This window comes from Pithys albifrons, chromosome 5, assembly GCF_047495875.1.
Source record: "Pithys albifrons albifrons isolate INPA30051 chromosome 5, PitAlb_v1, whole genome shotgun sequence".
Lineage (NCBI taxonomy): Eukaryota > Metazoa > Chordata > Aves > Passeriformes > Thamnophilidae > Pithys > Pithys albifrons.
In genome coordinates, this window is record NC_092462.1 from 17011897 (window position 1) to 17026455 (window position 14559).

General features: G+C 47.3%; 2 protein-coding genes across 6 annotated transcripts in view; both read left to right on the plus strand.

The window, feature by feature from the left end:
• The window catches only part of SCD5 (stearoyl-CoA desaturase 5), a 31672-nt gene extending 24840 nt beyond the window's left edge, over positions 1–6832 (plus strand). Inside the window, exons 3-5 of the mRNA XM_071555796.1 lie at positions 726–931; positions 4378–4610; positions 5148–6832. Coding sequence (XP_071411897.1) covers positions 726–931; positions 4378–4610; positions 5148–5338 — 630 coding nt within the window. The 3' untranslated portion in view covers positions 5339–6832. The remainder of the gene's footprint in view (positions 1–725; positions 932–4377; positions 4611–5147) is intronic.
• A 1789-nt stretch (positions 6833–8621) lies between these two features.
• Positions 8622–14559, plus strand: part of TMEM150C (transmembrane protein 150C) — a 28464-nt gene continuing 22526 nt past the window's right edge. For 4 of the 5 annotated variants that reach the window (XM_071555809.1, XM_071555808.1, XM_071555803.1 and 1 more), the window contains exon 1: positions 14453–14554. The gene's annotated coding sequence lies outside the window, so the exon portion shown is untranslated. Of the gene's footprint in view, positions 8906–14452; positions 14555–14559 lie in introns of those variants that run through there. The other variant, XM_071555804.1, reaches the window with a different exon arrangement.

Here is a 14559-nt window from a genome sequence, read left to right on the forward strand (position 1 = left end):
GCATTCAGCCAGTGAATCCTGCAGACCTAATTGGGAGGCTGAAATCCCTTCTGCTCAGTAAACTCAGAAAATCTCTCTTTATGGATCCAAGTGTGAAGTTTTACAGCCATAAGGCATTTCACTGTAATGTTGTACACTACAGTAGTTGTAGCGATCCACAAGCTTTGTCCCATTTTCAGCACTGTGTTTGTGGCTAGAGGGTGTCAATGGTAACCAGCTGCAACCAGCTTAGGAAAAGGGTGCCAGAACTGAGAGCCTCTGCACAGTAGTCCCTGAAAATAAATATACAAGGTCCTCCATGGCAGGGTCATGTAAACATATATGTACCCTGTCCCTTCAGTCCAGTGTCCATCCTTGGACAGCGAACACCCAGGGCAGAGTAATGATGGTAACTCAGACAGCAAATACCCAGGGAGGACACAGGACCAGGGCAGACTGATGATGGAACCCCAAGAGGTTGTTGACTTCCAGCCGTCTTCAGCCCTGGAATGTGTCCAGTCTGTGTCACCAGTTCCTGGGGCAGGTCCCATTCCGTGTGGGGACGGGACAGGAGCAGTGTGGTGGCCTGGCTGTCTGCAGAACTGGGGTCCCTTGGGATGTTTTTAGTCAATAACCTTTTTTGTGGAGCATCAGAGAGGGGATTGATGCTGTCAATGTGTGGGGAAGGAGCTGGAGGTTGTAATGCCTGGCCTCTCTCCTCTCACCCCACCATGCTGTCGGTGCAGAACGACATCTACGAGTGGAGCCGCGACCACCGTGTGCACCACAAGTACTCAGAGACGGACGCGGACCCGCACAACGCGCGCCGGGGCTTTTTCTTCGCCCACATCGGCTGGCTCTTCATGCGCAAGCACCGCGACGTCATAGAGAAGGGGAGGAAACTGGATTTCACTGACCTACTGGATGACCCTGTCGTCAGGTTCCAAAGAAAGTAAGTGAGAGTGCTGGGCCCTGATGTGAGGTGAGGGCAGAGAGATCCTTCTGCCTGGTTGTCTATTTGTGGCTCATCCCTTATTTTAATTTTTCCCTTTTCTCCCTCAAGAGATCCCTGCCACCTGGAGTGCAGGTGTCAGGACTGCCTTCCCTCTGGCACCCCCTGTTGCCACGTGGTTTTCACGTACTGACTGGCCTCATGGGCTCTGCTGCACAAGCAGTGAGTTCTGTCCTTGTCCCTCTGCTTTTCCAAAAAGTCAGGGCTGGTTATGAAAACATCTGTGGCAGAGTTGCTCGGATCTTGGCCTTCTGCTTTGATCGTAGGAGCAAATGCTGTAATCACTAACTGCCTTAAAGCAGAAGTGCCCATTTTGCTGTGCAAAGTTGTCTTTGGCACCCGTGGGCCAGTGCAGGCCAAGTGCTTCCTCTCCCAAGACTGCTGCTCTGCTCAGGATTAATTATCTCCCTTGAGAATTAGCACAGACCTAGTTCAGTTTGCTACACTCTGTGAGAGGTGGGAATTGAGACCAATTCTTCGTGCTCTGTGTGAGTACCTGTGCTTTAGGCACAAGAAGAGTGTTTCTGCCTGCAAGAGTTTCATCCAGGCACTTTGAAAAATTGCATAAGGCCATTTCTGTGTATTTTCTGGATGAGAAGGGCAGTCAGTTGGGTCCAGAAATCAGGGATTTTCTGCTAGTGCATAGACTTCTCCAATGCAAAAATGTACCTTGTACTGGAAATGCTTCAGGAGTGAGGAATACTGCCCTCCACGTGTAGTTACTTTTACTGGTTCCTCAGCTGGCAATGCCTATTTGCAACAGCTTCCATGGAGTTTGCTGCAGCTCCTCTTGGTTATTGCCTTTTCCAAGACAACAGCATGCCATGAGAAGTAGGCTCTACTGCTTTGGTTATGTTGCAAAGGCTGTGTAGTGAAGAAGTATGTTTTCTGCAGGGAGGTTATATTTTAGCAAATATCTTTGCTCTGGATTTGAATTTAGGACTTTGGAGTTTACCTTCCCTTATCTAGGAATCAGAATTTGGGTTTCTCTTTTCTGAAAGGTTGAAATGTTGGGGATTTTTGACAGCATGGAAAACCTGGCAGGTCAGATCAGTAAGAATTACAATAAATCCTTCTTGTCACATTTTGTTTTAAGGCCAAATTGTTATCTTTGCTGAATTTAGTGGTGCTGCTGAGTTGTGGATGAGGTACCACTCAATCAGTTTAAAACCACATCACTTCAGCTGAAATCACAGCACTGCTCCAGGCATGACTGACAGCAAAGCTTACCCTCTCTGAATAATAGAGCATTAATCCTACATGTGATGTGAGAGAGAAGCTCACGGGTGAAGTGTCTTCATGACAAAGTTTTCATGTGGCGAAAGCAAGTGCTGTTCCCCAAGCGTGTATTGACACATTGGTTCCCTCAAACTCCAGGTAAGGAGGTTTCTCATTCCAGAGTGGATGTTTCTGTCAAAGGAAGATGATGTAGTCAGGTGCTCATTCAGATGTAAGATTTCCTGTCTTCATCAAAGACTTCAGTCTGGGCTTCTTGCAACTCACAGACTAGTTTTAATTGGTGCCCGATAAGCTGTTTTCATATTTTATTTTATTTTCCCAGAGTGGTAGAGGCTTTGAACTTTGAAGGAGCTTTCTGTACTGGAAAGTATTTTCCTCTTCCAGCTCTACTTAAACCCTCGCCTTGAATTGATGAGGTTTGCAAACCTTATCAGAAGTCAGTCATACGAGTGGGAAATTATTTGTTATTTTTGGTGGAGCAAAGAACGGGGACTTGTTCCCTTGGAGAGTCTTGGCTTGGGTAAGTGCAGATAGAGTTCTGTGAGAGAGCTTAGGAGATGCTCTCTTTTCACCATGGCTGGTGTTGCTGGAGAGCTGTGGATCTTCTTCTGGAACCCAGCATATGAGGCACAACTTCCAAACAACAGCAAAAAATACCAAACAAAGAACTTGCAAGGCAAGAGGTTGATTTATTTCATATACATGATGATCAAAACTAGCTGGTGTGTTACAGATGAGAACTACTTCCATGAAAATTTTCTTCCTTTCAAAAATACTGCTAAATTTTAATATTTTTCCAATCCTCTATTATGCGTTTTAATTGAAAATTGTTTGTTTGTTTTTGTCAAACCAAGGTTATAATTCTTCCTACCTAGAAAAATTTCAGCAAATGCAAAGTTTTAGTAACTGTTTAATAAATCCAAACTCCATTCTTCCTCATCCCTTCCAGAAAACTCAACAAAAGCAGAGATCTATTTTAAATCTGTCATATAGCCACAAATAAGATGGGTCTTACTTTGCATTTCTTTTCTTTCTGTGCCCTTCAAAGTCCTGTCACCACAGCCTACCACTCTAGTTTCATGTAGCAGCTTGCTTTGATGATGATACCACAGGGTCACTGTAGTAAATCTGGGCTTCAGGGAGGTATAAGGGCTCAGTGGAGAAGACACACCTTGTTTTCTCTGGAGCTGGGGACACACCATAGGTGGCTGCCAAGATGCACTGTCTTGCTACTCTCTGCTTCTGAGCCCTGCTAGCCCGTTCTCCATTTAGAGCCACTTATTTCCTATCTTGGTTTTGGCTTTGCCTCCCCACTTCTTGCTGAGCTTCTCCTTGTCCCCACTTGACTTGGATTAATTTACTCATCATGACTTTTCTCTTTGTTTCTCCTGTTCTTCACCTCTGTGCTCCATGGCTTTCCTGTTTATTCTCAGACTGGTAAACTGCCTCTCTGCCTTCCTGTTTTGCACTGAACACTGATTTTGTCCAGTACATGGAGGAATGTGAGGGCTTGGGCCAGCCAATTCTTCTGGCCCCTAGGCCAAGATGCATCTTTCTCCTCACCCTTCACAGGGCTTGCCAGTGGTGTCTTGGCAGCTGCTTTGGCTCTGTTGCCACTGTTGAAGCTCACACAATAGCAATGGTATCGAAAGGAGCTGCTCCTGCCCTGTGCTGCAGGTTCCCTTCTGATCTGAACACGGGGAAAGTCTTTGCTGGCAATTAGCAGTGAATGTGTTTCTGACACAGCTGTGCCAAATCCTGGACTTTTATAGTCCCAGAGACAAACTCTAGGCCTGGGGTGTGCAGCCAGCTCTGCATTTCCCTGAGTTTAAAGGTGCTCAACTTGGGAGGTTTGCTTTGGGACTGGGTCTCAGCTGTTCAGCTTCAGTGTTACCTTCTGCTTTGGTTGTTTTGGGTTGTCCTGGCATTTTGAATTGCTCTTGGAAAAATTGCATCGTGATTATGGGTGTCTGAAATGTTCCCTGCTGCTCCAGTTATAGGGCCAGCCCAAGCTATGCCAGGTGTTTCTGGCAGAGCCATGTATCCAGAGATCTAGCCCCACTCACCCCAGCTGTCGTTCCCACCATGGTAATGGTGTCCTTTTCTTTCTCCATCTTTTTTCTTTCTTGTCTTGTTAACACGGGCAGGTATTACAAGAGCTCAGTTGTGCTGATGTGCTTTGTGATCCCTACCTTTGTGCCGTGGTACCTCTGGGGCGAGAGTCTGTGGAACGCCTACTTCCTTGCCTCCATCCTCCGGTACACCATCTCCCTCAACGTCACCTGGCTGGTGAACAGCGCTGCCCACATGTATGGCAACCGCCCCTATGACAAGTACATCAACCCCAGGCAGAACACCCTGGTCACTCTGGGAGCCATTGGTAAGTGCTGTAGCCCTGGGCAGAGCTTTGCAAACTCAGAGTGACACCCCATCCTGTTTCGCCGTGGTTGGGGCTTTGAGCACCTACAACTGAACACTACTTGGAGCCAGGGCTTGGATGAGGCTGGAGTTTGTTCATCCTAGAGGAAGGCTCCCTTGTTTTCCACTGAAATAATGCCATGTAGTCTCTGGGAAGAGGTGTTAGCACACAGTAGCAATCCTCTCCTCAGCAGCTGCCTGGGGATAGTGCAGCAGAAGTGACCTCGCTTCCTACTCAGTTGTGCATCTCCTCTTGAGGCACTTACGGTTTTCTTCCCTGCGTGTAAGGGGTGGGATGTGCCCCTTCCTTCGGGGGAGGAAAGCCCAGAACACTCAGCTGGCCTCTGGTTTGGGTCTGCCCCAGAGGTCTCCCATAGCTGGGGTGCTCCACTAAATGCAAGCCTTGGGAAATGGGTGTTGGGATGTCCCACCTGAGTGTATTCTTGAGTGTATAGAAGTGCCAGCCATGTGGTCTTTAAACTCCCTCTCTGTTTTTCAGGTGAAGGTTTCCACAACTACCACCACACCTTCCCATTTGACTACTCAGCCAGTGAGCTGGGCCTGAAGTTCAACCCCACCACCTGGTTCATTGACTTCATGTTTTGGTTGGGGTTGGTCACTGACCGCAGGCAGGCTCCGAAGGAGATGATCCAGGCTCGCAAGGAAAGGACTGGAGATGGCAGTGCTTGAAAAGTAATGCTTTGCTGTGCCAGCGCTGCTGTACACGTGGGTGTGAGTGCTACCCCGTGCCCGTGGTGGATTTACCTCTCGGTACAATTATTTTTTTCAGATCAGTTGGGCTGAATTAATTCCCCAGGAACAGATTCAGCCACAGCTTTTTTTTTCCTTATTAGCTGTCTTATGTCCAAACTTAAGACTAAGTGTAAAAATGTTACATATTATTTAATATTGCAGTTAAACTGGAGAGAGATTTGATTTTAGTCACTGTAGTTCATGTCTGAGATTTGTTGTAATTTGCTTGTTCATGGTAAATGTTGGCAGGTTGAAGGAACTAACTAACTGTCCTTTCCAAGTGCAGTTAGAAGAAGTTTTTGTTTCTACTGTTAAAACAAATATGCTTTTGAGACTCATCTTTTGAGGGAATGGGGCAGGGCCCAATGTGCTGTCAGCTACATACTAATGGAAAGGACAGTAACAGCACTTATGAAAAAACAGTATGTCCAAGGGGAAAAATCACCCTAAATTTAGTTAAATGTTAGTTTGAAAACCTGCTTTTTTCTTTTTGTTAGCCAGCCTAGTGCACTGCTGTCTTTGCTAAATATGAAAACCATTTATTGCTGAGCAGGCTTTTGTGTTGAAGATTAGTCTCTATACAGGACAAAATACCAACTGATGCTATATTGAGAATGATTCCTTTGTTGTCACATATACATTGTGATTGTAAATGTATAGAGCTCAACCATGTCTTAAGCCAAATAAAGCTTTGGTTTCAATCTTTGGAGACCTAAGTTATATCCTAACCAGTCATGGCCATCGATGCATGCATATTTTAGCTCCTTTTGCACAAGAGGCCTCTTCATTTCTTTTTCTGCCTTTGACTAGTGGGTCTTAGAAAACTGACCTTTATCTAAGTCAGAGTCTGTACTAATATTTCAGCTGCATGCAACATCCATTGGTTTCTAAGCAAAATATAAAGACAGTTATGTAGCTTCTGAATTTTAACAGTTGCCTTGCTTAACTAAAAAAATAAGAAAAAAAGAAAAAAAAGGAAAAAATATTTAAAAAATGGCATGTGGATTTAATGGGACATATAGCCCTTTGTGTTAGATATTAGCCAGTGCAGGAGAGAGGCTTTGTACTGTCAGCACTGGAGCACTTTTGAAGATAGAGGGCATGATTTTCATTTAAAAGGAAGGTCACTGCCTTGCCCCTTGGAGAGGGAGTGCCTGTTTCCCAGCCACACGGCCCCATGCCCAGGGCAAGGCAGGGATCTTGAGATAACTGAGACTCAGGCCCACATATTTTCAGGAAAGATGCAAAGGTGGGGGAAAAAAAATAAAATGGTTTCTTTTTTGTTCTGTTTCCTGTTTTTTAAATGATGCCATATAATATAAAAGAGTTGTCTTTATTCTGTCTTTCATCCAGCAGGTGTTTTAAAAGTGTTACTTTGTCATTAATGATGTGTAAACTCTTGAGTGATTTACAATAAACAGTTACAAGTTAGACTGGCCACGGTGTTTCATTTTGAAGCATCCCCCAAAGCAAAGGGCTTTGTGCATCATACATCAAAATTACTTCAGGGTTTTGCTTGGCATTTCCAGTTACTCATTTGGTGCAGCGTTTTCACAATACCTGCCTGCTCAGCATTTCTGAGTGTCAGTGGAAGAGGAGGTTGTCAAATGGAAGGGCACCAAGAGATTTGATTACTTTGGGCTTGGTGGCCAAGGTGATAGAGGGGAAAAAGAAAATTGAAGCTGACATAAGCTTGAAAGGAAACAGTAGCAAGTTCTTGCTTGTGAAAATCCCTCTTTAACAGAAAAATATCAGCCCAGTGTGGCTGCAGGACAGCACTGATCAAAAAACAGGCTCTCAGAGCTGGTTAAAAAGGTAGGCACTATTGCTTCCATCATTGTGCGTCCAACAGGCCACTGGAGAGTGGCAAAAACTACAGGAAATCTGCCTTCGGAGTGATGTAGGTGGTGGGTTTGGACTTGGTGTTTGGATGTAGGAGTGCAGCTTGGGAGATGTGCAAATGCCTGATCTCACTGGTGCTCCCATCCTTTTGTTTGTGCAATTTCCTGACCAGAGAACTGCAGTGAATGCACTTTAACAGCACTAAAATACACAACTTCCTGTTGATCTTTATCATTTTTCTTTTGTGCTGCTATTTCTTGGACTTCCTTAAGCTGATTCTTGTCAAGTACATGCTGTAAGAAGAATAACTGGCTTTGTAAAGAGGTACGTGCTGTTCTGAACCTCTCTGACTACCTGAAAGCACAAGTCAATATTCCCCCCACCCTACCCAGGTGTAAGACTTCAGAAGCAGCAGCACCTCCAGTGGGCACCAGGGATCTCAGATCGATACGGAAACCACTGTCAAGTTACCTGGTTTTGAAAAACTGAAAATAAGTAAAGAAACATCATTCAGAAAAGGAAAAGCTCTATCATCAAATGTCTTACCTTAAAGCTTAAACCACCTGAATTTCTGTAGATGATCTTCTCCGTGTGGTGAGTTGATAAAGAATGTCAGCTAGCCTTTGCAGGAAGATTTCTAAAGAGGATTTCTGAGGAGGATGCCTCAAATTTTGGTAAAACAAGGAACACTTTTTTTGCCTATTTGTTTGGATATTTGGTTGTGTGGGGAGGGCTGGGTTTGTTTTGAACTTTTTGCTCCTTTGTTTTGATTTCCCCAACCAATTCCCAGTGTAGCTGCTGGATCCATCCACAACTGCATGCAGTGATGTGGGGAAGTCATGAAGCCTGGGTAATGTGGGTATCAAGGCATGAGCTGCACTTATTTTTGTGGTCTTTGGCACCTCTGCTGCTGATCTGGTAGTTCAGGACTCCAGCAGTGCTTTCTGAGCAGTGCAGAAGTGTTGAGGGACTGCTTGTGGGTCAGTAGCTGGCTGTAGGCTGGACTTAACCAAGGATACAGTGACTGTCCCCTGATGGACCTGATGGTCTGAGAGTGCCTGATCTTCCATTGTCTCTAACTCTGTTTTTGGAACATTGAACTATCTGAAATAATACAACATAGAACTGGGAACAAGGTATTTGTACTTTGTCCCATGCAGTCTTGCACTGAGTATTTCCAGGTGCTTAGCTTTGGTGCACAGCAGGGACTAGATCTGTTTTACCTCTTTTCCTAGAATTGATGTGGCCCTTAGAAAATGTGGTGTTGGCTCTGGAGCTGTATGCTCTTTCCACAGCAGAAACCCCCAAGCAGGTCACCTGATTTCTGTCACAGGTTGGCTCCAGGGAGCGCTATGCCTGCCCTGGGACTTGGCACAAAGGAGGATTTAATCTGTAACTTACAGCGTGTACTTGGCTATGCAAACAGTGATGAAACCCGCCCCCCATCAAGGCTGTGACAAACACGACTGCCAAGATACGGGGTGAGCCCAAGCTTGTAGTGACTGACTACAGAGGAACATCCAGGCTCCATCTAACCCCATGTCTACTGCAGCTGGACACACAGGCTGGGCTGCATCGGGTAATCCTTGGAGCATGAGGCAAGTGTGAACAAAACTTGCCGGCGCTGAAGTTACACCTTGACAAAGGTGCTGCGGTGACAGGGTGAGTACTGGCGCTGAGGAAGCGCATCAGGGTTTGCGGTCCCTGAAAAGCAGCCAAGTGGAGCAGACATTTCCTGTGCCATCTCCTGCCTGACAGCCCCTGCTGCCATGCTCAGGAAAGCTGGTGGCTGTCCCACTCTGCAGCATTGGGCTGGGCGCTGTGCCTGAGTCCTGTGCAGCAGCACCAAAACTTCACTTGGCACTTGCATGTAGAGCTTTAGCACAGGGGCCTGCCATGGGGGGTATGGTGGGAGGTCAGTCCTGGTCTGGTAAGCATATCCTTGAGTCAGTTTAAAAATACCTGGTGGGAGGGGGGGTTGCTGGGGGTGGGGTAGAGGTGTGCAGGGATGCAGAGCAGGCTGCTCTTGAGGCGTGAGGGGTGGATTTCTGCCCACTTCCTCCCATGGCTCTGCTGTTCCCTTGTAAGCCCTGGTGATGTCTGCATCCCTATCTCTGCAGCTTGCAAGTGCAAGGCAACTGCTGTCCTCTGGCTGGCAGCCAGAACACAGCTTTCTAGAAATAAGCCCAGCAGATGGGAAATGTGGCCTGACTTCAGGTATCACATTCAGCTGTTGGTGCGGGAGATTCATAGGAAAAAAAAATCTAGAAGGTCTCCTGTGTCCCCATGAGCCTGAGAGTCCCTGCCACACTGGAAATGTGGTGACTGACCTATGGGCTGTGGTTAGGCACTGTTTGGGTTATTTGCAGCTGGAAAGTCTCTCAGTTTGGAAAGATTTTTATCAGTTGACAATATATCAGTTCCCACCTCGTGTCCTCAAATGCATGGCCAGGTTGGACTTGTATGACCTTGACATTTTGCTCCTAGGCTGTTTTGTTGCTGTACCCTTGTATAGAAAGGGTCTCATGGGTGTTACGGGGCTCCTTTTCACTTTCTGGGGTGTTTCTGGGAATCATGGTGCAATTTCTCTTAAGATCTTATTTTAAAAGAACAAAAAGCAAAACTGAAAGCCAACATGTGCCCATGTGCGTCAGCTCCTGCAATGATTCTGACTCAGCCGTGCCCAGCCCAGGAGCAAAAACCTCTGGCATCCAGGGGATTGTACCCAGAAATGCCAGCCCCACTAAACAGGGGAGAATGAGGGGGGGGGAATCAAAACCCCTGTGGTGCCCCTGCATGGGCAGAGCTGCCCAGTGGATGGTTTGGAGGCTTTTGCTGTTTAAATCACCCCTCGCACATGGGGTGCATTGCTTTTACTGAGTCCATGTCCTGCTGTCCCACTCCCTGGAGAGTTAAACACTGATTTAGGCTTTTTCTGAGAAAATGCCAAAAGAATTCCCACCCTAGGACCCTGGCAGGTCTATCCAACCACTCTGTGCCCCATCTGTCAGCATGACCAGCCTGATCTGCTGGCTCTGGTACAGCCACACTTGTGAGTCCCAGGGTGGCAAAAGGTTTGCAGTGTTGTTCCAGGAGCACTGCCATTGCCCCTCCCTTCCTACACCAGCCATGGCCAAGCTGGGGCTAAAGCCAAAAGGGCAAGGAGCAAAAAAAATTCCCCTTTTGCAGGCCTTGGAAAATGCCTGGGGAAAAAGCTCCAGTGAGCAGTACAGATTAAAAATGTAGGTGGAATGGTGTCTACCATCTCTGCACAGCATACCTAAACTTGCTGTTAACTGGGGGTACTAAAAATTGTCCTGACTGACACAATTCCATTAGTGTTTATAGTATCATAACAGGAAATGATTATTTTATGCTATCTCTTTATTCTTAAAAAAAAAAAGATATTTTTTAATTTTCCACAGCATTTTCAGTGCTTCATATAGGACTGTTCTGCCAGGTCAGAACATGTACCTCTTGGGGGCAGGGCATGCCAGTCTGCAGCTCTCAGCTGCACACACTGGCGCTTCAAAGTTTCCTCCCCAGAGTTCACACCCTGGGTGTAAGTCCTCTTTATTCCATGTATTTGCTACTACAGCAAGCGATTTTTTTTATTCTCTTTTTATGTAAAAAAAAAATTGTAATTTTGATTCTATCTTCTCTGTTACCTTTCCTAAGGCTTAAATGGTGTCACGAGCAGTTAGATGGAGCGGGTCCCTCCAATTTGCTGTTCCATTCCCAAAGCCTGGTGAATTTTTCTCAGTTGGGCTTATGGGGGCGAGCTGGGAAGAGGCAGCAGTTCATCCTGGAGAGCTGGGATCTGGGGATATTTCTTAGTGTGAGAGAGTGGACTTTGCAAGTGACTGCCTCTCCAGAAACCCTGAGCACACCTTCTGGAAGCCAAGGCAAGAGTGTGTGTGCTCAGATGGCATCTGTTTATCAGCAGGGTGTTTGGAGATATGAAGTCTATCACAATATTTAAAAGGCTGGATAAAAGAACAGATGGCTTTGGTAAGAGATGATCTGGCTAATGAAATGAGGGTTAACACTTAAACCAAGAAGCAGTTTAAACTGTTTTTTAACAATTTTAACTCTATTTAAACCATGCATTAGGTTATGGAGCAGCTCCAATGGCTGTTGATCTCTAGGCCCTTTTCTCTCATCACTCCTGTTTCTAAGTGGGTGACATTTCTTGCCAGGCCTCACTCCAGCTTTGGAGCAAAAAGGAGCAGGACACAAAAAACATAAGGCAAATATATTTTCAGAAGATATGTATTTCCCAAGAATGAAAGCAAACTCAAAGCAATTTTCTGTTCTGCTTTCCTCAGCTCCATGTACCTTTTTCTCCCCAAAAAACCAGCCCCGGATAACCATAGCCAGACTTCAGTGGTAATATCACTCAGGGAAGCACTGCAGCTAGGGGAGCATGAGGTTGCTTTGCTTCTTCCTGCACTGCAAGTAAGGTCTGCAAGGGCAGGGGTTAGCTCTGTGGTACTCCTCTTTTTTACATGAAAAAAAAACTCCAAGGCCTGACTCTGCTACTTGATGTCAAGACATGGAGGCTCAGAATTCCTGCTTCTCTGTCCCTGGAAGAAAGCAGACAGGAGATAGCTCGTAGTTCGGTCCCTGTGAAGAGCACTTGTGGTGAAATTTGGACAGGGAACATGCACGTGCTGTAATGCATAAAGGCAAGGAAATGCTATTGAACAGATAGCAAAGCAAAGACATAATTGTGAACATTTGCTTGCATTGGAGCAGGTTGATTTTCCAGGCCAGGCAAATTGCCAGGCAGATCCCCAGTCGGTCTCAGTGTCCCAGCAGGGAAACTTGGTGTAGACTGGGACAGAAGTCACAGTATCTAAGAAGCCTTGTCACATCTGCCCACCAGTGTCTTTGAAGTCATGGGCTTAGCAGGGAGGGACACGTGTCAGCCTCTGGCACATCCACCACAGGGAAAGCCAGGTGGTGGGTAACCCCAAACAAGAGGAGGGAACGTACTTATGACTACTTGACTTTGCCAAGGTAATGTTGGTGGAGATGTAAGAGGAAAGACTCTTTCAATAGGTCAACATGAGCTTGAGGTGGGCTTTGGGATGTGCAGTGTTACTGTGAGGGAGGCGGGTGATGCCCATGTGCCCTGCCTCCCTCTGCACCCTCATAGCCCTTGACAGGAGGATGCTGCAGGATGAGTTTCATGGGAGAAGGACTGCTCCTCCTGTGGGACTGCTGTCCCTTGAAGAATGGATTGTAGGAAATACCTCCATGGACCCATGTAACACCATCCCTTGATGGCTGATGCCTCCCTGCTTCTCTCTTGCCTTCTGCACTGGGTGGGCTCCAGCACATGGTTGCTGTCCCCAGGCTGTACCTTTTTTTTAAGCTGTGATTTTTTGATTTGTGAGAGGTTTTTGGTGGGCCTGTCAGCATCATGCAATTTCCAGCACTCACAGGGACACCATCTGCTCAAAAAAAAGCTGTGAACAAAATGTCTCAGACACTCAGAGTTTACCAAAAACGAAATTGCTTCAAAAATCCCATATGGTACATTGTTTTTCTTCCAGCTTTGGCTGACAGCAGGGGTGAAGTGACTAAGGCAGTTTCTGATTAGTTGCTGCGTTTTCCTTTCTGGCCAAAAGCACTGGGACTGAGCATTGTCACTTCTCACCCGTCTGGCAGAAGGTTCTCTTCAGCCTCAGCTGCTGAAAGCCAGGGGATACTGGGACTCAAAGGACTCCTCTCTGTTACTTTTAATGTGAGCTTCTTTGACTTTTGCTATCACAGGAAGTCTTGCAGTCAGGAAGTGGCTAATGCTGATACTTCAAGCGTATGATTTTCCAGGCATCTGATTTTGGGGTCTCTCTCTGTGACATGGGGGTGATAGCACCTCCTTGCCCAAGGAATGCCATGCCTGGCAGTCACTTGTAGTGGCTCCTGAGTGGAGCAGTGCCATGAGACAGTGTCAGGTGCATGCAGAGGGAAAACCTGGCCAAGATCTCTGGATTTTGTGGAGTTGCATAAAAGCAAATGCTGTAAGGAGCCATTTATTAGCCCAGGATAACACAAGATTTGAAATACCAGAGCAGGAAGAATGTTATTTCAGCTCTAAAAATAGCACTCTCAGCCTTTAAAACACTTAGAAGCATATACAGCACATGCCTTTCAGTGAGAGTGTCTGTCCTTTCCCTTGATGATGCAGCCACTTTGGTAAGGGCTCATGGGGCCTGCTGGTGCAGTGCTTGCTCTGAGGATCAGCATTTTGAGGGGTTTTCAATCCCTGGGGATCAAAGAGACGAAATCTCTTCGGGGTGTGCCATGAGGGCCAAAGCTGCAGCATGAAAGAGTGTTGTTTGGTTGCCAGAAGGGCAGTATATGAAATACTGATAAACTGCTGGTGTATAACTCAGCTCCCTCCTGGGGGCTAGTGTGGATTCAGGCATCTGTTTTGTGTTGGTTCGTTAAGTGACAGCTCCAGGACAAAACTTTGAGTAAGCGCTTGCTACCTTATTTGGATTTTAGGAGAAAGAATCAGAATGCCAATAAATAATATCAGTCACCCTATCAGAAAGAGAGGGGAGGGAGAGAAAAAAAAGTGGTAGCATTCAGGCTGACTTAATCCCATGAAGGTCCAACAGCAAAGGGATCCTTTCACTCCAGGAAACAGTCCCAAATGGTTGTCACTGAGCTGTTTTGCTCTCAAAATTCCAACCACAGAGATACAAAATAGATCACAAAGCCCACTACCTGGTAGGAAAAGGGTGGAAGAAAACCTGTCCCAGGTTGTTCCTGGGGTTTCTTGCTACTCCGTGGCTGCTTCTTTCCAGCCTTTCACAACACTCATCCAAAAGGGCACCGCTTCCCGGGAAGGCTGCAAAGATGGGGTTGCGAGCCCTCCTCAGTGTCCCTGGCGTTTCGAGCAGAAGGAGCACCCAGAGCCACAGGCTGGGGAGGGCGCGCAGGGAAGGGGAGAGCGCGGGTCAGGGGAGAGCGCAGGGACCATCGCACTTGGCTGCGCCAGGCAGAGCCCGGGCCAGCGGGACCGTGCGCGGTGCTGCGGATGAACACGGGGCTTGGTTCCGGCCGTGCCCGAGGGATGCTCTGAGGTGCGGGGGCGGCCGCGGCCGCGCCCTACCACCCCAACCCCGTCGGTCAGTGCGACAGGAAGCATGCAGGGCTATCCCGAGCCCCCGATGGCCGCGGCGGCCGCTGTCCCGCCCGTCCGGGGCGGGGCGAGGCGGGGCGGGGGCGCGGACCAGCCCGGCCCCCGCTCGCCGCCGCCACCGGGGCCGGAGCTGCCGCTAGAGCCGCCCGCAGGTAGG